Source organism: Saccopteryx leptura, chromosome 6 (genome assembly GCF_036850995.1).
Source record: "Saccopteryx leptura isolate mSacLep1 chromosome 6, mSacLep1_pri_phased_curated, whole genome shotgun sequence".
NCBI classification, from domain to species: Eukaryota; Metazoa; Chordata; class Mammalia; order Chiroptera; family Emballonuridae; genus Saccopteryx; species Saccopteryx leptura.
In genome coordinates, this window is record NC_089508.1 from 126679042 (window position 1) to 126702449 (window position 23408).

The 23408-nt window shown below is 40.8% G+C and overlaps 1 protein-coding gene across 6 annotated transcripts in view; it reads left to right on the forward strand.

The window, feature by feature from the left end:
* NEO1 (neogenin 1) overlaps positions 1-23408 on the forward strand; it is a 227818-nt gene that overhangs the window by 46846 nt on the left and 157564 nt on the right. For all 6 annotated transcript variants that reach the window (XM_066388533.1, XM_066388536.1, XM_066388538.1 and 3 more), the window contains one exon: positions 19462-19779. In XM_066388533.1, coding sequence (XP_066244630.1) covers positions 19462-19779 — 318 coding nt within the window. The remainder of the gene's footprint in view (positions 1-19461; positions 19780-23408) is intronic.

Here is a 23408-nt window from a genome sequence, read left to right on the forward strand (position 1 = left end):
AGTAAGGTTCAGATTTTTTAAAAGTGATTAAGGACTATTTCATTTCATTTCAGTAACTAATTCTACATCTCTGTGGAAATGGTATGCAGTTACCGGACTATGGAAAAGGCTTATTATACTCTCACACAAATGCTTACAACTGCTTGGTTATTGTATATTTGGGTTTATTGTGGTACTTCGGGGCTCATATCTTATCCTTCTGATATTATTAACATCTTTCTTGGATTTTAGAGGCCTCTCCCTTTCTTCTCTCCCTCCTCTCCAAGATTATTTCACATCAGAAGGTATTACCAAGAGATTAAGAGATCAGTGAATGAAGTATGAATTTGTTTGTGACTTATTGCAGGCTTGAGTTCACAAGCTTTTGAATTTAGTTTGTTTCGATCATTGAATGTACAGTTGAACAAAAGACTTCTACAACATGGCAGACAGACCTTGTGAGATTGATATGATTTTTCTGAAACATCTGTCACCTTTACGATGAGAGCTTGTACATGCACAGCATGCTTTGTAGAACACAGCTTTGATATTAAAAGGTTCATTATTAAAAATGCTCAGCCTGGTGTTCTTCTCATTTGCATATACTTAAGTTGTTAGATTGTCCTGTGGGATTTCATAAATATTAGTTCTGTTAGTAAACTGCTGACAAAGTTTTTAATAAATTATTCATGTGCTATTTGTTTCCTGCATTTGAGAATTAATGCATCTTTCCTCAGAATGTGTTTTTAGCTGAACTTGATAACAATTTGTAAACATGTGGTGACATACTTGAATAAAATCTATAATGCTTGTTTTCCATATGAGGAAAGTCCTCAATTAGCAATATTTGGAATGGTATCAGTTCTCTAGAACATGGGTGATTACTGAAAGATAATGTAAAATAGCTTTCAAAGATGTGAAATGATGGGTTATAAAAATGGCTGCTCTTTTAAGAGGCGGGCCACTAAATTTTATCTGTGGTTTTTGTGTTTACTTTTATTTTATTTATTTATTTTTTTTACAGAGACAGAGAGAAAGTCAGAGAGAGGGATTGATAGGGACAGACAGACAGGAACAGAGAGAGATGAGAAGCATCCATCATCAGTTTTTCATTACAACACCTTAGTTGTTCATTGATTGCTTTCTCATATGTGCCTTGACCGTAGGCCTTCAGCAGACCGAGTAACCCCTTGCTGGAGCCAGCGACCTTGGGTTCAAGCTGGTGGGCTTTTCTTCAAACCAGATGAGCCCACACTTAAGCTGGCGACCTCGGGGTCTCGAACCTGGGTCCTCTGCATCCCAGTCCGACACTCTATCCACTGCGCCACCACCTGGTCAGGTGGTTTTTGTGTTTACTATAGTCTAAGCACTTAGCGTTCACTTTTTTTTTTTTCTTTCATTTTTCTGAAGCTGGAAACAGGGAGAGACAGTCAGACAGACTCCCGCATGCGCCCGACCGGGATCCACCGCACGCCCACCAGGGGCGATGCTCTGCCCACCAGGGGGTGATGCTCTGCCCATCCTGGGCGTCGCCATGTTGCGACCAGAGCCACTCTAGCGCCTGAGGCAGAGGCCACAGAGCCATCCCCAGCGCCCGGGCCATCTTTGCTCCAGTGGAGCCTTGGCTGTGGGAGGGGAAGAGAGAGACAGAGAGGAAGGCGCGGCGGAGGGGTGGAGAAGCAAATGGGCGCTTCTCCTGTGTGCCCTGGCTGGGAATCGAACCCGGGTCCTCCGCACGCTAGTCCGATGCTCTACCGCTGAGCCAACCGGCCAGGGCGCGTTCACTTTCCTTTATTGAAAACTTAAGATCTTGTTTTATAATCTTCGTCTCTACTTCAAGTCTACCATTTTCTGGATAATTTGAGTGCCCAGCCTTCCTTCCCCATACTGTTTTCAGTTCTCTAACTTCGTTATGTCCAGTGGCTTCTCCTTCATGCTCCTTCAGGTCCCAGCGTCCATAACTGCACCCTACCCCACCCAGGTCATCGCTCCACAGTGCTGGAGTAGTAAGGTAGTATCACGATCACACCACTGTCTCCTAGCCCCAGGTACTCACATGGGATGCACACCGTTTTTACCCATCCTCCCTCACTCCTGTTTATTTCCTTCCCTGTCTGTCCTAGATCTTATTGACAGCCACTTTTGGTATCTTCAACCCTCTTTCTTCATTGTCCCTTTCTACTCCTCTGCCTAGGAAAATTCAGTTGTAAATGTCTGCTTTCTCTACCCTTTATCAGCTAGAAAGCCACGTTTTCATATTTGGACTTTTAAAAACACAGTTCCTAACCTTAACTGGACTCTCAGTGCAGCCCAGTAATCCTGCTTTTCCTTTTCAGAGCTGCATTCCCTTGTCACTGCAGCTGGTACAGGTGTTTGCTGCCACCTGCAAATGTTTGGCCCTGCCCTGCTGGCATCCCTAGTCCGACTGCAGGATTAACAGGTGTACTCACTTCATCTTTCGAGGTTGTAGAAGCTGTTAACAATGACTCCCATAACTACCATTGACATTACCTATCTTCTCATTTTCCTTGTTGCAACAAAAGAAGTGTTCTTCCCATGATCCACAATCAGTCCTCCTACATGTATTTTTTAATGTAGACATTTACTATTTGAAATTTCCCTCTAAGCATTGCTTTGGCTACACTGCACACATGTGACTTGCTGGATTTTCATTTAAGTTCAAAATATTTTGTAATTTCTCATGTGATTTCTTCTGTGATCTATTGGGGGTTTTGTAGAAGTGTGTTGCTTAATTTCCAAATATTTTAGGATTTTCCAAATATCTGTTATTGATTTCTAGTTTAATTCCATCGTGGCTAGGAAACATACCTTATACAGTTTCAGCTCCTAACATGCACACGAGTAGACACCCAGAGATTCATGGGGATTCTTCCTCCAAACTGCGGAGTGTGTGTGTGTGTGTTTGCGTGCGCGCGCGTGGTTGCATGTCTGTCTGTTTCTCTTTCCTTGCTCCCTCTTCTTCTGTACTTGCCAGCTCTGATCTGTCTCTTCAACTAGGTGAAATTTTGGAGAGCTCTGCTTTTCTCTTCCTCATGCTGAGGCCTAGGAAGGTGGGAGATCTTCAGACTGTAATGGGGGGTAATTTTAGGGTTCATCCTGTTTGTGTCCTTTCTCTCAGGGGTTCCAGTCCTGTCTAGAAAGCATTGTCTCACTGATTTTGTCCAGTGTTCTAGTTGTCTGAGGCCAGAGGGTTAGTCTGGTCCCCGTTTCTCCATTATGGCTGGAAGCCTGGACCCAATCTTTTTTTTTTTTTTTTTCTGGACCCAATCTTATACTCCTCTTGCCTGAGTATTCATTCTATCTCACCCTCTCTGGTTCTTTCTATCTTTCTTTTCTTTTTTTTCTATAGTGAGAGGAGGGAAGGCAGAGACAGACTCCTACATGTGCCCTGACTGGGGTCCATCCACTAGGGGGTATGCTCTGCCCACCTGGGGCATTGTTTTGTTGCTCAGCAACTGAGTTCTTAGCTCCTGAGGCAGAGGCCTTGGAGTCATCCTCAGCACCCGGGGCCAACTCACTCCAATTGCCATGGCTGCAGGAGGAGAGAAGAGAGAGCAGGGGAGGGGAGGAGAAGCAGATGGGCACTTCTGTGTGCCCTGATCGGAAATCTAACCCGGGACATCCACACACAGGGCTGATGCTCTACTGCTGAGCCAACCAGCCAGGTCCTCTTTCCATCTTTCAACATACTCAAGCCTCTCCTTTATTACAAAGGCTGTAAAGGAAGAGCGAACTCAGATCTTTATTTACCAACCTCTCTCTCCTTCAGGTTTCATGTCAGTAATCACATTTTGCATGAATGCCCTCCCTGACTCTCTGGGCCAGTTCTCTCTGTGTGCCCTTTTATACACCCCACACCCCGTATTGGCTCCCACCACATTATCCTGGTTGTATTTGTGTGAGCGGTGATTGTATTGTATGTCTTACTGTTGTGCCGTCGATGTTTAGCATCCTTCATTCATTCAACAAATATTGAGTACCCACAGGGAAGCCAGCAGCCAAGATTTCTGCTCTCACCAAAGTTGTATGGTGGGGGTGGGTGGGGGTGTGATGAGAGTGTGGTGAGGAACAACAAACAACAGAAGAAAAATTTTTGTTCTTATACAGAGTAGATTCTTAGTAATGTTTTTGAAAGAATTAATGTATGAATATTTACTTTTAGAGAGCCTTTAAAGTCCAAAGATATTTGATAGTATTAATACTGACTTAAGCTCTTGAAACTCCTCTCCTTAAAAATATAATACACCTTTTTGGACCTAGTGGTCTGTGGTAATTAGATTATTATTAGGTTTTACTCTACCTAATCTTAGGGGGATGTTTTTGGTATTTTTTCTGAAGCTGGAAACGGGGAGGCAGTCAGACAGACTCCCGCATGCGCCCAACCGGGATCCACCCGGCATGCCCACCAGGGGCCGATGCTCTGCCCATCTGGGGCATTGCTCTGTTGCAACCAGAGCCATTCTAGCACCTGAGGCAGAGGCCACAGAGCCATCCTCAGCGCCCGGGCAAACTTTGCTCCAGTGAAGCCTTGGCTGTGGAAGGGGAAGAGAGAGACAGAGAGGAAGGAGAGGAAGGAGAGGGGGAGGGGTGGAGAAGCAGATGGGTGCCTCTCCTGTGTGCCCTGGCTGGGAATCGAACCTGGGACTCCTGCACGCCAGGCCGATGCTCTACCACTTACCTAGTCTTAGTTTTATTTTATCTAGTTTCCCTGGACAAAGGCAAGGTGATCAAAGGCTGTTAGAAGCACACTTTAGAAATAGTGATAAGTCATGTTTAACTTCAAAATTGAAAAAATAAAAAAGGGAAGATAGGGTATTTTAATGTTTTTTTACGATAAAGGCCAAGTCCTCGATCCTAAAATTATAAAAATTTCTTCTCAAATAACTAACATACAGATTTGATGGTCATTAGGTTATCTCAAACTGGCAGAATATTGAGAACACTTTTCACTAAAGTGATAATGCTGTATCACTTTTTTAATTTCTAACTCTTTAATTATATGAAAATATGATAGTAAATCTGTTTTAACATCTTATATACCTGGACTATTGTTTTTCTTTTATTTCAAGCTTCACAAATTTTAACTAACTTAAACAAAAAGTGAATTTATTGAAATGATGTGGGATAGCTTAAATGATCAATGCAAAAGCTAAAGACCCAACAATGCCCAGTTTTATTTAGGCCAAAAGATTATTCTTCTGTTAATTGTAATTTTTCTGGGTTATATAAGTCATTTCATCATTTGAATGGTCTGAATTTTCTTGACTCCTTACGCCTGAGAGCATCTGCTACATGTTGCACAGTTTCTGGTGCATTGTAACCGCTTAGACAATAGATAACCCAATGCAGTATTTTTATCTCTCTGTTTTAATATTGCAAAAGCATCTAGGAATAAGGACATCTTCCTATAGAACAGTATTATTAATCACATCTAAGAAAATTAAAATCACTTCAATAGGCCCTGGCCGGTTGGCTCAGTGGTAGAGCGTCGGCCTGGTGTGCAGGAGTCCCGGGTTCGATTCCCAGACAGGGCACACAGGAGAAGCGCCCATCTGCTTCTCCACCCCTCCTCCTCTCCTTCCTCTCTGTTTCTCTCTTCCCCTCCCGCAGCCGAGGCTCCATTGGAGCAAAGTTGGCCCAGGCGCTGAGGATGGCTCTGTGGCCTCTGCCTCAGGCGCTAGAATGACTCTAGTTGCAACAGAGCGAGGGACGCCCCAGATGGGCAGAGCATCGCCCCCTTGTGGACGTGCCGGGTGGATTCCAGTCGGGCGCATGCAGGAGTTTGTCTGACTACCTCCCCGTTTCCAGCTTCAGAAAAATACCAAAAAAAAAAAAAAAAAATCACTTCAATAATATTATCTAAATATACTTAAAATTTAAATTTACCCAATTATTCCATTTCTTTTTCTTTTTTTAGCTCAGGATCCAATAAAAGATCACTTATTGCATATGTTTTTGTCTTATAAGTCTTTTCATGTATAGCAATCCCCTTGTCTTTGTTTTTCATGACATTGACTCTGAAGAGTCCAGGCAATTGTCTTATAGAATGTCTCACAGTTTGAATTTGTGTAATTATTTCTTCATGCTATATTTAGGTTAGACTATTTTCGCAAGAATATTACAGTGCCTCTTACTGCAGCCCATCATGATGTATGTGATATCAGGTTGCCTCAGTACTGGTAATATTGAATTTGGTCTCCTAGTTAAGGTGGAGACTACCAAATCTGTCTGTTACAAAGGTATATTTTCTCCTTTGTAATTAGTAATTTGTGGATGACACTGAAATTGTATGACTATCCTTTTTTATTTCAGAAACCATTCTCCCAGTGGTTTGAAAATCATCAATAATGAATTAGTCATCACTTAAATTTTTATTAAAAGTTTCCAAAAAGTTTTGTTTCTAAAAGATATTTCTGAGTGGGTGTTAAAAGTGAGAGTTCTGATGGTTCCTTAAAATCCTTTATTGCTACTGTTCAGATGGTAGACTGCCAGAATGTTTGACAGCCAGAAGAGCTTTGTTTTAATTCTTTGTGTGTTTTCATGATTTGTAACTTTTTCCTTTTGCAGAAACAATGAAACTTTGTTAGAACTTGCTTGTTGGTTTTGAAGCATATTAATGAGGGGTGATAGCATGGTCCAGTGCAGCACCATCCAGTAGAAATCCAGTGCGAGCCACATATGTAATTTAAAATTATCTAGGTGCTACATTAGAAAAGTAAAAAGAAACAAGTGGAATGAATTTCAACAATACATTTATTTAAATAAATATGTTCAAAACACTTTAACTTCAATATTAAAATTATTAATGATAGTTTATGTTCTGTGTGTGCATATATGTGAACTAAGTTTTCTAAACTGGCGTGTACTTCATTCATACTTAAAGCAAAGCTTAATTTAGATTAGTCACCTTTCAGTTTCTCAGTAGTCACCTGGCTTTAGTGGCTGCTGTACCAGGTAATGTAGGGTTAGTGATTATGATCTTGGGAGCAGCAGGGCCAGACTAACTTGGTTCAAATCTTGCCTTTTGACTAGCTTCATGACTTTGAGCAACTATTTTCTTTATGGCTCAGTTTTCTCACTGTAAATGGGAATAATAATATTTCCTACCAATAGGGATGGAGGAGTAAAATAATGCAGGCAAAGCACTAGAATAGTGTCTGGCACCTGGTTCACTAATGTTAACTATTATAATTTATACCTTTAGGCTTGGTCTCGTACTTCCCGTTCTTAGAAGTACAGTGGTCCCTCGCCATATTGCAGTTCACTGTGATCTCACTGTATTGCGGATTTTTATTTTATTTTATTTTTTTACAGAGACAGAGAGTCAGAGAGAGGGATAGATAGGGACAGACAGACAGGAACGGAGGGAGATGAGAAGCATCAATCATTAGTTTTGGGTTGCTACACCTTAGTTGTTCATTGATTGCTTTCTCATATGTGCCTTGACCGCAGACCTTCAGCAGAGCAAGTAACCCCTTGCTCAAGCAGTGACCTTGGGTCCAAGCTGGTGAGCTTTGCTCAAACCAGATGAGCCCGCGCTCAAGCTGGCAACCTCGGGGTCTCGAACCTAGGTCCTCCACATCCTAGTCTGATGTTCTATCCACTGTGCCACCGCCTGGTCAGGCAGTATTACGGATTTTTAAATTGTATATATCTAAGTTTGTATTGCAGATTTTTTGCTACATTGTGGGATTTTGTGGTATATAGGTATTTTTATATATTCATTATTTTAATTATTTTTGTGGTAAAATAATCATTTTCTAGCCTAAAAAATTGAAAACAATATAAAAAATATTAATTAAAACATGTTAGTGTTCACTGGTGAGTACCCATAAAGAATTTTATATGTTGTTAAAATTACATAGGTTTAAGAGTGTAGAAGGTATTTAAGAGCATAGGAAATGTTTATAAGAGTATGAGAAAGGTTATTAACTGTGGGAAAGGTTTATAAGAGTGTAGGGAGGGTTTATAAAGCCTTAAACAATATATAAATAATAAAATAAATATAAGGTCGCTACTCGTGGATTTTTCACCTATCGCAGGGGGTTCTGGAACCTAACCCCAGCGATAGACAAGGGACCACTGTATTCTTGTATTTTGTTAGAGAAGCTAGGACTAGATCTTGGATCATGGACTTGAATAAATTTCTTGCCCTCATTCTTTTGCTTCACCTCTTTCATGGTAACATTATACTAATAAGATAAATTATTATTATTATTATTATTTTAATTTTAAGTGAGAGGAGGAAAGATAGACGACTCCTGCATGTGCCCCGACTGGGATCCACCTGGCAACACCCGTCTGGGGCCAGTGCTCTGCCCATCTAGGGCCGTGCTCTCAACCAAGCTATTTTTAGTGCCTGAGCTGGAGACTTCAGAGCCCTCTTCAGCACTCAGGGCTGAAGTGCTCAAACCAGTTGAGCCATTGCTGCAGGAGAGGAAGAGAGAGAAGGAGAGAGAGAAGGGAGAGGTAGAAGGGGTGGATAATTGTTGCTTCTCCTTTGTGCCCTGACTGGGGATCGAACCTGGGACACTCGCACGCCAGGCCAGTGCTCTATCTACTGAGCAAACTGCCCAGGGCCATATACATTAGATATTTTAGGACACTTTTGATATCAAGTATTCTTTCTTTTTGTTACTTTAATTCATTGAAGTGAAAGGAAAAACCGAACCACTTTGAAAGTGGCAATGAATTAAAGAAATACTTATTATGATTTTTAAAAAACCACAAATGATTGCAAAAGATAGAGATCTACAGTAGGCTGGGTTGTTGACTTTCTCTGTAAACCCACAAATACCTTTCAACCACAAAAACCTCTACATAATTGCAGCAGTAAGATAAAACATACGCCTAGCATATGGAATAGAGGCCATCTTGAATATTCATGAGTGTAATTCTGTCTAGTACAGAGTTATTTAGACTGTGTTTCAGGTTAGATAACTATCCATTTTTATATAGCTCAAAGTAACTTTAAATGGTTGGAAAAGTATTTCATGTAGTTTTGCATAGAAGATAACCTATTTTAAAAGAACTCGACAATTTGCTGTGATAAAACAATTCATACTCAGAATACTACTGCTTGTGGTAGAAAAACATGATGTCACTTAATAAAAAGTATTGAATTACAGCATAAAACAGATCTTGATTAAGATTTTTGGGTTGCACCTCCAGGTTAATTTTCACATTATATTATAATTGAGCCCATATTGTCATGAGTATAATATGCAAAAGTGGAACTGAAATGTACTCTTGTTTTAAAAATTCAAAAGACTGCATGATGTATTGAATGAAATGTCTTACTCTTTGAAGAGTCTTCCAGCCACAAATAAAAAGTTGCTTATAAAATGTTTTCATGAAAGTTCTGTATAATTAATATGAAAATTATCTTTTCTTATCTCTCAGAATGAAAAATGGCCAATTCAGATTTCCTTCCTATTGTGAGCTGAAATATAAATACTGCTAATATAGATAGCAGTGTTAACTAAGACTATTAACATACTTTTAAAAATAATTGTTTTAGGGAATGTCTGTGTAATTATTCAAAACATCTGTAGTATTTGCAGCTTAATCAGATTTGTCTACTTTTCTTGCTAATCATGTAGAATTTATAAAGTACTAATATTAATTTATGGCACTTTAACAAGTGCTACTAAAACATTTTTACAAAGGACAGGTGTGAAGTTAAAATATATATAAAATTTTTGAGGCAGGCTGACCTTAGCTAAAACTGTGGCAATTAGATGTCACTAAGATTCATTAATAATTAATTCCATTTTGAGCCAGCCACCTTTTCAACCTGTATAATTTTGAAGAGGATACAAAAAAATAAACAAGCAAAACACAAAAACAAACTAGTGTACAAATAGCAAGTAGCAGTGGCAAACATGGGTCATCCTAATGCTCTCTGGTGGTCTAAGCTTCAAGAGTGGGAGGGAAGTCTTAGAAAGAAATACTAGTGAATTGCTGGGATCATATAAAGGGCAGAATAGGAGACTAGGACCTTTTCGGAGATAGATGTCAGCGGAGGCTTCTGGGGAAATGACAGCTGGGCTGAAACATGACAGGCAAAAAGAAGCTAGCCCTGTGACAGAAGAGCGGGTGTGGAGCGAGTGTTCGGGCAAACGCAAAGACTTTGATGTGGGAAAGAACATGCTTGCTCAAGGCTTTGAACACTGTGGCCAGAGCATACTGAGGTAGAGGAAGTGTGATAATGAGGTTCGAGGTTCGCGTGCAGTGTGGCGGGAGCCAGAGCCTGTCACTCTTTTGAATGCTGTGGTAATGAACTTTTATTTTTTATTAGCTGTAGCGAGGTGCGCTGTTAAAAGATCAGGCAGAGAAGGAAGATGATCAAACTTCAGTTTTCAGATCACTTAATATTATTTTATATATTATTGTCAAAATGTGATTAAAAGTAGTAAAGGTCATATTTTTTATACAAAACAATTTTAAAGTGTGGTGAAAACTGAGGTGCTAGATGTTAACAATTGGGGGAAATAGTGTAGGTTTTTAAACTATGAATGTTTAGGCTATGACACTGTTGAGGCCTGTTATCTGTCAAGCAATGAGTTATGTTCCTTACACATATCTTCACAGAAATTTTCTTGAAAGGAAGGCGTGTTTTTTATTTTCTAGAGAAGAAAATTTTATTTATTTTTTAAAGCTATACCAACCATTTTTAAAAAAGATTTTATTTATTGATTTTAGAGAGAGGGAGAAAGAGAGAGAAAGGGGAGAGGAATGGGAAGCATAAACTCATAGTACTTGCTTCTTGTATGTGCGTGTACCAGGCAAGCCCAGGATTTTGAACTGGTGACCTCAGCATTCCAGGTCGCTGCTTTATCCACTGGGCCACCACAGGTCAGGCTTAGGGAAGAAAATTGTAGACACAGAGAAAAATGAACTCTCATAACAGAGTTAGGATTCAGAACAATGTCTGTGTGATCTCATTATACCAAGGTTTTTTCCACTATGGCTTTGTGTGTGTGTGTGTGTGTGTATTTTTCTGAAGCTGGAAACGGGGAGAGACAGTCAGACAGACTCCCGCATGCGCCCACCAGGGGCGATGCTCTGCCCACCAGGGGGCGACGCTCTGCCCCTCTGGGGCGTCGCTCTGCCGCAACCAGAGCCACTCTAGCGCCTGGGGCAGAGGCCAAGGAGCCATCCCCAGCACCGGGCCATCTTTGCTCCAATGGAGCCTTGGCTGCGGGAGAGGGGAAGAGAGAGACAGAGAGGAAGGAGGGGAGGGGGATGGAGAAGCAAATGGGCGCTTCTCCTATGTGCCCTGGCCAGGAATCAACACCCCCCCCCCCCCCCCCCCCCCCCCCCCCCGCACGCCAGGCCAACGCTGTACTGCTGAGCCAACCTGCCAGGGCCCACTATGGCTCTTTTTGGGGAGAAGAGAAGGAAGGCTGAAAATTGAGAAAAAAGAAAGTACTCTTATAATATATGTTTACTGCACAAATGAACTCAGATATTTCTTATTTTGGGGGAGTGGTTGGGAAGGTAGATATTGTAAATTAAAAACAATCAAAATGAATTTTCCTATTAGGATGTTATCCTGGAAAAGAATTTGAGATCCGGCTAACATTCACTAATTTTATGGTGAAATTTATACCATTACCATAGAAATTTTTGAAAGCATGTACCTATCTCAGACAATTAAAATCATTATTATAATTATCAACTAACCACGTAATCTTCCTTGGCATGCCCGGGAAAGGAGTGTTGCATGCTGGATAGTTGTAGCCTTTGAAGGAAGCAGTGTGCAGGGCAGAGAGGGCCAGGGCTCTCTGTGGCCGGGAGCCCGAGTTGTCGTGTAACAAAGCAGTGCAGAGGACGTTTGTTAATTCTTCAGTGCTGCCTGCTCTTGATTACATTAATATGTTTTGTTGAGCCCTTTGCATGTTAAGTTATTGTAACTTTTAATCTTTAAATGTTTTGTTTATCAGTTGAGAATTTAAAGCAAGAGAGGCTGAATAGGGTGTTAGTGGGCACCAAAGGGTCAGAAAGAAGAAAACCTAGGAGTTAGAGATCAACCAACCAGATGGGAGAGAACGGTCAAAAGTAATATAATTAAGGCATAAAAGAAATAAGGAGTTCTTTGACATAAGTCTCTTAGCTTATAATAAAGACATCATTTTCTTAGGATAGATGACATTTACAGAATGCTTACATTTGTGGGTGTATAACAATGCTTGCTTAGCCTTCTGTACTGCATTTCTGCCATCAAACTTTGAACCTCTTTGGACAATAAGACAGATTTAGCTTTATTTTACTGCTGTTACAATAAACTGTAGAATTACTATTGACCATACAGTTCAGTTGTACAGTGAGTGATATGATTTGTTGATATTTAGGGGTTGGGAGGTTGTGACTGAAAGGAGCTCCTGTGGATATTTTCCTTTCATAAGATGGAATTCTATCAAGAAGTGTGAAATATTCTATCAAAAACTGAGGCTCTCTATTCTGTTCCATTGATCTGTATGTTTGTTTTTATGCCAGTACCATGCTTTTTACATTTCTAAAGCCTTGTAGTATAGTTTTATATCAGGTAATGTGGTCCCTCTATCTTTGTTTTTCTTTCCCAAGATCGTTGTGGCTATTTGGGGTCTTCTGCAGTTCTGTATAAATGTTTGGATTATTTGTTCTAGTTCTGTGAAATACCTTGTTGGTATTTTGATAGGAATCACATTGAATCTATAGATTGCTTTAGGCATTATGGAAATTTTAATGATGTTAATGCTTCCTATTCATGAACACCTAATATGCTTCCATTTGTTATTCTTTTCTTCAATTTCTTTCTTCATTGTTTTAGAATTTTCTGAGTACAGATTTCTTTTACCTCCTTGGTTAAATTTATTCCTAGGTATTTTATTTATTTTTTTGATGCAGTTTTAGTGGGATTGTTTTCTTAGTTTCATTTTCTGATATTTTTTTATTGGTGTACAAAAATGCAGCTAATTTCTGAATATTTATTTTGTATGCTGCTACTTTACAGAATTCATTTATCAGTTCTAGTAGTTTTTTGGTGAAGTCGCTAGGGTTCTTTCTTTACAGGATCATGTAATCTCCAAATAATGGCAATTTTACTTCTTCCTTTCCACTTGGATGCCTTTTATTTCTTCTTGTCTTATTGCTGCGTCTAGGACTTATGGTACATGTTGAATAAGAGTGGTGAGTGTGGATATCCTGTCTTGTTTCTGATCATTAGGGAAATGCTTTTAGCTCTTCCCCGTTGAGTATGATGTTGCCTGTGGGTTTGCCATATATGGCCTTTATTAAATTGAGATACGTTCCCTCTATTCCCACTTTGCTGAGAATTTTTATTTTAAATGGGTTCTGGATTATATCAAAGGTTTCTTTGCATCTGTTGATATAATGATATGATTCTTGTATTTTATTTTGTTTATGTGGTTTGTCATGTTTTTTGTTTATCATATTAATGGATTTGCAAATGTAAACCATCCTTGCATCCCAGGAATAAATTCCACTTGAGCATACTGTAAGTTATTTTTAATATATTGCTTAATTTGGTTTGCTAATATTATGCTGAGGAGTTTTGCATATATATTCATCAGGGATATTGGACTATACTTTTCTTTCTTTGTAGAGTCTTTATCAGGATAATTCTGGCCTTGTAAAATGAGCTTGGGAGTGTTTCCTCCTTTTGTACTTTTTGGACTAGTTTGAAAAGGATAGGTGTCACTTCTTTGAAATTTTGGTAAAATTTACCTGGGAAGCTATTTGGTCCAGGAGTTTTGTTTCTTAGGGTTTTTGATTACTGCTTCGATTATGTTCATTATAATCAGTCTGTTCAGATTTTCTATTATTTCTTGATTTAATTTTGGATGATTGTATATTTCTAGGAATTTATCCATTTCTTTCAGATTATCTGTAATATTTTAAAATAACTTTTTGTATTTGTGTCAGTTACTTCTCTTTTACTTCTGATTTTATAAGTCTGGTGAAAGGTTTATCAATCTTGTTTATCTTTTCAAAGAGCCAGCTCTTGGCTTTATTGATTTTTTATATATTGGTTTTTAGACTTTATTTTCATTTGTCTCATGGTATCTTTTGATTTCTTCCTTCATCTCAGTGTTAACCCATTCTTTATTTAGTAACACGCTATCTAGCCTCCGTGTTTGTGTGTTTTCAGCTTTTTCTTGAGATTGACTTCTAGTTCATGCCATTATGGTCAAAGAAGATGCTTAATATGATTTCAGTCTTCTTAAATTTATTGAGACTTATTTTGTGTCCTAAAGTGGTTTATCCTAGAAAATGTTCTATGTGCACTTGAAGAAAATATATGTTCTGCTGTTTTGAGGTGAAATACCCTGAAGATATCAATGAAATCCATCTGGCCTAATGTGTCATTGCAGGCTGCTCCTTCCTTCTTGACTTTCTGTCTGGAAGATCTAGCCATCTATATCAGGGGCGCATTAAAATCCCTACTATGACTCCTTTACTGTCCATCTTTCTGTGTCCATCAATACTCTATGTATTAGGTGCTCCTGTATTGGATGCATAAATGTTTACAACGGTTATAGCCTCTTATTAGATTAACTCCTTTATCATTATGTAATGACCATCTTTGTCTCTTATTATAGCCTTTGTTTTAAACTCTATTCTGTCTGTTGTAAGTATTGCTACCACAGCTTCTTTTTCTTTTCCATTCGCGTGAAATATCTTTTTCCATCCTCCACTCTCAGTCTGTGTGTCTCATTCTGAGGCGCACCTCTTGTAGACAGCACATAGATGGGTCTTGTCTTTTTAATCCATTCAGCTTCTCTGTCTTTTGATTGGATCATTTAATCTGTTTGCATTTAAAGTAATTATCGATAGGTATGTATTTATGGCCATTTTATTCTTTATAACTGTTCTTTTCTTCGTCTTCTTAACAAAGTCCCTATAACATTTCTTGCAATACTAGTTTGTTGGTGATGAACTCCTTTAGCTTTTTCTTGTCTGGAAAGCTCTTTATTTCTTCTTCAATTTTATATGACAGCCTTGCTGAGTAGACTAGTCTTTATTGTAGATTCTTGCTTTTCATCAATCACTTTGACTATTTGATGCCAGTTTCTTCTGGCTTGAAATGTTTTTGTTGAGAAATCAGCTGACGGTCTTATGCAGGGGTCCCCAAACTACGGCCCGCAGGCCACATGCGGCCCCCTGAGGCCATTTATCCGGCCCCGCTGCACTTCCGGAAGGGGCACCTCTTTCATTGGTGGTCAATGAAAGGAGCACATTGACCATCTCATTAGCCAAAAGCAGGCCCATAGTTCCCATTGAAATACTGGTCAGTTTGTTGATTTAAATTTACTTGTTCTTTATTTTAAATATTGTATTTGTTCCCGTTTTGTTTTTTTACTTTAAAATAAGATATGTGCAGTGTGCATAGGGAATTGTTCATAGTTTTTTTTAATAGTCTGGCCCTCCAACGGTCTGAGGGACAGTGAACTGGCCCCCTGTGTAAAAAGTTTGGGGACCCCTGGTCTTATGGGAGTTCTCTTTTAGGTAACTCTTTCTCTTGCTGCTTTTAAGATTTTCTCTGTCTTTATCCTTTGCCATTTTAATTATGATGTGTCTTGGTGTGGGCCTCCTTGAGTTCATCTTGTTTGGGGCTCTCTATGCTTCCCAGACTTGTGTGTCTCCTTCCTTAACCAGATTAACAAAGTTTTAGACATTATATCTTAAAACAGTTTCTCAGTCCCTTGCTCTTGACTTTCCTGCTGACACCCCTGTGATGTGGATCTTGCTATGCTTCATATTGTCCCAGAGGACCCTTAGACATTTTTCATATTAAAAAAATGTTTTTTTCTGCTGATCTGCTTGGGTGTTTTCTGTTACCTTGACCTCCAAATCGCTGATTTAATCCTAGTTGTAATTTAACCTATGGTTTATACCAGGGGTCCCCAAACTTTTTTCACAGGGGGCCAGTTCACTGTCCCTCAGACCGTTGGAGGGCCAGACTATAAAAATACTATGAACAAATCCCTATGCACACTGCACATATCTTATTTTAAAGTAAAAAAACAAAACGGGAACAAATACAATATTTAAAATAAAGAACAAGGAAATCAAGAAACTGACCAGTATTTCAATGGGAACTATGCTCCTCTTGCTGATCACCAATGAAAGAGGTGCCCCTTCCAAAGTGCGGCGGGGGCCAGATAAATGGCCTCGGGGCCGCATGCGGCCCGCGGGCCGTAGTTTGGGGACCCCTGGTTTATACTTTCCTTGTGTAGTCTTCATTTCAGATACTGTATTCTTCTTTTCTGACTTACTACTTTTATATGTACTCTTTTTATATTTATTTTATTGCTTTTAGAGAGAGAAGGAGAGACAGGAACATCAGTCTGTTCCTGTATGGCAGTGGTCCCCAACCCCCGGGCTGCGGACCGGTACCGGTCCGTGGGCCATTTGGTACCGGTCCACAGAGAAAGAATAAATAACTTACATTATTTTTGTTTTATTTATATTTAAGTCTGAACGATGTTTTATTTTTTAAAAAATGACCAGATTCCCTCTGTTACATCCGTCTAAGACTCACACTTTGACGCTTGTCTCGGTCACGTGATACATTTATCCATCCCACCCTAAAGGCCGGTCCGTGAAAATACTTTCTGACATTAAACTGGTCCGTGGCCCAAAAAAGGTTGGGGACCACAGCTGTATGGCACTGACCAGGGATTGAACAGGCACCTCTGTGCTTTGGGATGATGCTCTAACCAGCTGAGTTATCTGGCCAGGGCTCTATGTCCTTTTTTTTAACTGATTGATTTTAATTTTTTAATAATTTATAATTGTCCTTTTTGTGTGTGTGAGAGAGAGAGGGACAGATAGGGACAGACAGACAGGAAGGAAGAGAGATGAGAAGCATCAATTCTTCATTGCAGCACCTTAGTTGTTCATTGATTGCTTTCTCATATGTGCTTTGACTGGGGGGCTACAGCCGAGCCAGTGACCCCTTGCTCAAGCCAGCGACCTTCGGGTCATGTCTCAAGCTGTGTTTAAGCTGGTGAACCCATGTTCAAGCCAGATGAGCCCGCACTCAACCTGGCCACCTCGGGGTTTCGAACCTGTGTCCTCTGCATCCCATGCTGACGCTCTATCCACTGCACCACTGTCTGGTTAGGCGATTGATTTTAGAAAGAGAGAGAGAGAGAGAGAGAGAGAGGAAAGCATTCATTTGTTGTTCATTCATTGGTCACTTCCCATATATGCCCTGACCAGGGATTGAACCTGTACCCCTGGTATTTTGAATGATGCTCTAACCTACTGAGCTAACTCGCCATGGCCTCTGTGTCCTTTTTTAATGCTTACTATCTCTTTGCTGAAGTACATCTATCCTTTGCTGAGTTTCTTGAGAACCCTTATAACCATTGTTTTGAACTCTATCTGCTAGATTGCTTGCCTATTTCATTTAGTTCTTTTTTTTTTTTTTTTTTTGGTAAGGCTTCTCTCTTGTGTTTTCATTTGGAATATGTATCTTTGTCTCTCCATTTTAGCAGCCTCTCTGTATTTGTTTTTGTATATTAGGTAGATTTGGTATACTTTGCACTTTTGGTATGGTGGCCTCATATACTAGGTGTCCTGTGTGGCTCAGTGGTGCAATCTCTCTGACCACCAGTGTGCTCCAGAAATGTTTGTTGTGTGGCTTTTGTGAGCTCTCTTGTTGTAGCTTAGTCTTGATTATTGTTGACCCATCCATTGGTAAAGTTTCTTGCTGTGAGGATTTACACTGACCACTGTGGGTAAGCTTCAATGCAGCGACTGACCCCACAAAGTGGTTTTGGCCCCAGCAGTGCCTGGTACCTGGTGAGATCTTTGGGTATACTGCTTGTGGAGCGAATTGGGTCATTCATGCTTTGATGTGGTCTGAAGCCACCAGTGGGTATGTTGGCTCTGGGGCATTTTGGGAGGGACTCAGGTGCAGTCCTGTGTCAGACATTGCCTATAGTTGGCCCTGGGCCACCTGTTTGGAGCTATAAAGCAATCCATAGTTTGTGGCTGCCTCTGCTGGGCCTAGGTGTGCATTAAGGGGCCAAGCTGCATACTCAGGTCTTCTTCCACCAGCACAGAACCTCAGGGCAGCTCAGCGAAACGTCCAAGGCCCTCTGAGATCAGCCTTCACCTGTGGGCTGCCTGTTAGGCTCAGTCACTGAGAGAGCCTCTGGTGGGTGCACAGGGTGTGTAAAGTAGGTTCTCAGTGAGTCACCAGGCTGGAGTGAGAGGTGTTACCAGGTTGATACAGATACACAGATTCAAGCTTGATGCCAGTGCTGGGTCTGAGGTCGCTCAGCAAAAGTTTCAGGGTATACCAATCCAGCTGCCACCCTTTGGCATCCAGGTTCCTTTGTGGTGGGGTAGAGTCTCAGGGTAGCATCAGGATGAGGCCAGCAGAGTCAACCCGGCTAAAAGAGACTAGGCAGACTGACTGATGTTTGGCTGTATGGAGGGAGCGCTTTGCATAGGAACATTGGCGTCCTATGGGAAAAATGACCCCCACTTTAGAGCCACTCAGCTTAGTCTCTTGTCCATTCTGCCTGAACCTTCTCAGGAGTCTTTCGAGAAAGTCTTCAACAGGCCACTTTCAGCTGATTCTTCTGTGGGGCATGACACTTGTAGTGTAGGACATCAGGGAGCCAGAGTATGGAACTGGTGCCTTTATTCAGGCTGATGCAGTATGAGGGGAGTTCTGGACCTAGGAGAGATGGCGTCCATATGTGGTGTGGGAGAGGAACTCAGCACAGGGGCCCTGGTGGCTGGTCCTCAGCTCTCTCCCTGGAGCCATACAACCCAGTCTCTCCTTGCTGGACTCTTGTCTGCTCTTGTCCACCTTCCCTCTGACAGAGGCTGTGGTGAGTGGCTATGAACATGATTTTGTGTGCTGGCCCTTGAGGAGGGTGCCTGTGTAGCAGACTCTCGTCTCTCCCTGGTAGACAGAATCCCTGCTGATTTTCAAAGCCAGATGTTATGTGGGTGCTCTGGGATGGGGAGCTTGGCATCAGGTAGACACCCCACACTCCTCAGGGGGAAACCTTTGTAGCTGAGATGGTCAGCCCTTCTCAAATTTCTGCACCTCTTATGAGTCTTGGTGTGCTTTCTTCTGTAAATCCTTGGTTGTAAGACTTCAGCTAGTTTTCAGTTGTTATTCAGGTTGATTATTCTACAGTTTAGCTGTAACTCTCAGTTGGACCTGGGAGGAGGTGAGTGTAATGTCTACCTCCTCTGCCACCATCTTGTATCGTCGTTCTTCTAATGTTTTTCTAAATGGGTCCGATTTTGATTTCCTAGTCAAAAATAAATTTTATTTATTAGATATTACTGATGAAGAAGTGAAATGACTGTATTAATGTATCATACCCCAAAAGGATAACCACTTATAAACAGTATTTGGACATTATAGTTTAGTAAAAGAAAGTTTTGTGTAACTATCCTTTTTCTTTCTTATTTTTGTAGGATCCAGTGTTCGAACCTTCACTCCATTTTATTTTCTGGTGGAGCCAGTGAATACACTGTCAGTTAGAGGCTCTTCTGTTGTATTAAACTGTTCAGCACATTCTGAGCCTTCTCCAAAAATCGAATGGAAAAAAGATGGAACGTTCTTAAACTTAGTATCAGATGACCGACGCCAGCTTCTCCCAGATGGATCTTTATTTATTAGTAATGTGGTGCATTCCAAACACAATAAACCCGATGAAGGTTATTACCAGTGCGTGGCCACTGTCGAGAGTCTTGGAACTATTGTCAGCAGGACAGCCAAGCTCACAGTAGCAGGTAAGTTTTATTAATGGATTTATTTGTATTTTCAAAGTTTTATAAAGAGTAAACCTTGATAAAAGGCAGTATTTATCCTAGACCAGTGGTAGTCAACCTGGTCCCTACCGCCCACTAGTGGGCCTTCCAGCTTTCATGGTGGGTGGTAGCGGAGCAACCAAAGTATAAATAAAAGATAGATTTAACTATAGTAAGTTGTTTTATAAAGATTTATTCTGCCAAACAGCAAAAATCCGACATAAAGTACTTGGTAAGTAATTATTGTATGCTTTAACTTGCTCTAACTCTGCTTTATAAATTTTAAAAAGTAAAGTTACTTCCCTACTTTATAAATCACCATTACTGTGGAACCAGTGAGCAGTTAGAAAATTTTACTACTAATAGAGATACAAAAGTGGGCGGTAGGTATAAAAAGGTTGACTACCCGTCCTAGACTTTTCATTTGAACTGGTCACAGTAGATAACACTCCTTTACCTCGTTTGTTTGTTTGTTTGTTTATATTTTTTTAGTGAAAGGAGGGGAGGCAGAGAGACAGACCTCCACATGCGCCCCGACCAGGACCCACTTGGCATGCTCACTAGGGGTGATGCTGTGCCCATCTGGGGCTGTTGCTCCATTGGTCAGCAATAGAGCGAGTGATTCTTTTAGTGTCTGAGGCAGAGGCCATGGAGCCATCCTCAACGCTTGAGACCAGATGATTGCTCCTCCTGTGTGCCCTGACCGGGAATTGAACCCAGGACATCCACACGCCAGGCTGACACACTACCACTGAGCCAACCAGCCAGGGCCCATTTAACTCATTTAGTACCAGTTGATCATGTGCCATGTAGGATGTGCCCTACATGAGGCACTATAAACTAGAGCAGTTTCCTACCTTCTGATTTGGGATGGCTTAAGGTTGGAACCAATTTTTTTTCTTTCTAACTTGGAAATGACAGAGAAAGTTGTGTCACTTTAGTTGTAAGCTTTATGCTGTATAAATTATATGTCAATAAAACTTGGGGAAAAAAGAAATGGCCGAGTTGCCATTCTAAAGACTGTTGGGGTATAGTTCTTTGGTTGCAAATAATAGAAACAGATTCTGGCCCGTCAAATAAGAAGAGGAATTTTTGAAAGAACACTAAGTACATAGCTCATAAAATTAAGTATGAAAGGTCTTTTTCTCTGGGCTCATTTTTCTTTTTTTTTTTTTTGTTTTGATTTTTTTTAAAATTTTTTATTTATTCATTTTTAGAGAGGAGAGAGAGAGGGAGAGAGAGAGACAGAGAGAGAGAAGGAGGGAGGAGCTGGAAGCATCAACTCCCATATGTGCCTTGACCAGGCAAGCCCAGGGTTTCGAACCGGCGACCTCAGCATTTCCAGGTCCACACTTTATCCACTGCGTCACCACAGGTCAGGCTGGGCTCATTTTTCTACAGCAGGAAATTTTGTGTGCTGCTGGGTGATACCCTGACTGTGTGTTTTGAGCTCAGAGGTGGGGACTTGGGTGGTCTGAATATGGAAATTGATAGTCCTTTTTTGCAGCCCCTTCCCACCCACTCTCTTTTCTTTCGAGTCCTCTCGAGGCAGCAGGACAGGCTGGCCTCTGCTGTGAGTGCAGGAAGTGGCAGCATTTCCTGCCTCTGTTTAAGTAACTAGCTCTTCAATCTGCTTTCCCTGTTCAGAAACTTTTTGAAATTTCTGTCTGCTGACTCCCCATATGTTGTGGGTTTATGTTTTTTAAAAATTACTCATTTTCATGAGCCCTAAGGAGGATAATAACTAGAAAAAATAGAACTAACTTTTTTTTTTTTCTTTTAGAGAGAGAGACAGGAAGGGGGAGAGATGAGAAGCAACAACTTGTAGTTGCAATATTTTAGTTCATTGATAGCTTTCCATACGTGCCTTGACAGTGTGAGGGGAGGATGGCTCAAGCTGAGCCAGCGACCCTGTGCTCAAGCCAATGACCCTGCGCTCAAGCTGGCAACCTCAGGGTTTTAAACCTGGGTCCTCAGCATCCCAGGTCAACACTCTATCTACTGTGCCACCACTGGTCAGGCACAGTAGTAACTTGGTTTTATTCCAGATTCCTCTTCTTTCCTTTGTTAGTTTATTTCCTTTTTTTCTAATTTTGTAGTTTCTGAAAAGTGGATAATTTATTAATTTTATCTTTATTTCTAAAAAAATCCCCTTGAAACAAAAAATAAAAAATTTGTAGCTGGACAACCTGTAAATGTATGTCACTCACATATGGACTAATTAACCATCATAAAACTAGAAGACCTGTAGTTGTTTCCCATAACTGAATATGTTGGTTAGTTGTTTTTGTTGTTGTTGGTTTTTGTTTTTTTTTCATTTTTCCAAAGCTGGAAACGGGGAGGCAGTCAGACAGACTCCCATATGCACCCGACCGGGATCCACCCAGCCTACCCACCAGGGGGCGATGCTCTGCCCCTCTGGAGCGTTGCTCTGTTGCATCCAGAGCCATCCTAGCGCCTGAGGCAGAGGCCACAGAGCCATCCTCAGTGCCTGGGCCATCTTTGCTCCAGTGGAGCCTTGGCTGCGGGAGGGGAAGAGAGAGACAGAGAGGAAGGAGAGGGGGAGTGGGGGAGAAGCAGATGGGTGCTTCTCCTGGCTGGGAATCGAACCCGGGACTCCTGCACACTAGGCCAACGCTCTGCCACTGAGCCAACCGGCCAGGGCCTATTGGTTAGTTTTTAAAGAAACATACTGTTTTATTCTGAGCATGTCAGAGTCACTTTTTAGACCTTATTGTTAATAATATTAGCTATATTTGTTGAGTATTTATGTGTCGGGGGGTATGCTATACATGAATTATATACGCATTTAATTAGGCAAGTGTTTAACTTATTTAACAACCCTATGAGGCCCATTACTAATCTTTTTACTGATGAAGAAGTTGAGAGACTTGCTACCATCACATGGTCGAATGCAGTGGTGCCATTGAGATTCGGATGCAGATGTGTGACCCAGACCTCATGCTCTCCACCACCACGTTCTGTGGCGTGTGGAGAGCATTTAGGACTGCAGCTTTTAGCCAGTATTTTATTGTGAAGTAATTTCAAACTTAGGGAATTGTTGAAAGAACGAAACAAAGGAATCCCATTATAGTCCTCACTTAGGTTACCTGATTAAGATTTGACCACCTCTGCCTTATCCCACCACCACATGCACACCTTCAAATACATTGTTTCTGAATGTTTTCCAGAACTATTAATAAGTTGCAAATGTTACTCTTACTTAAATACTTCCCTTTATATTTTTTAAAAAAATGACATTCTCCTAAATAACTATCTTCAATTTCAGGTATCATTTAATCCATAGATCAGGGGTCGGGAACCTTTTTGGCCGAGAGAGCCATGAACGCCACATATTTTAAAATGTAATTCCGTGAGAGCCATACAACGACCCGTGTACATTACATATTATCCAATAAAAATTTGGTGTTGTCCGGGAGGACAGCTGTGATTGGTTCCAGCCACCCGCACCCATGAATATGAGCGGTAGGAAATGAATGGATTATAATACATGAGAATGTTTTATATTTTTAACTTTTTTTTATTATTATTAAAGATTTGTCTGTGAGCCAGATGCAGTCATCAAAAGAGCCACATCTGGCTCGCGAGCC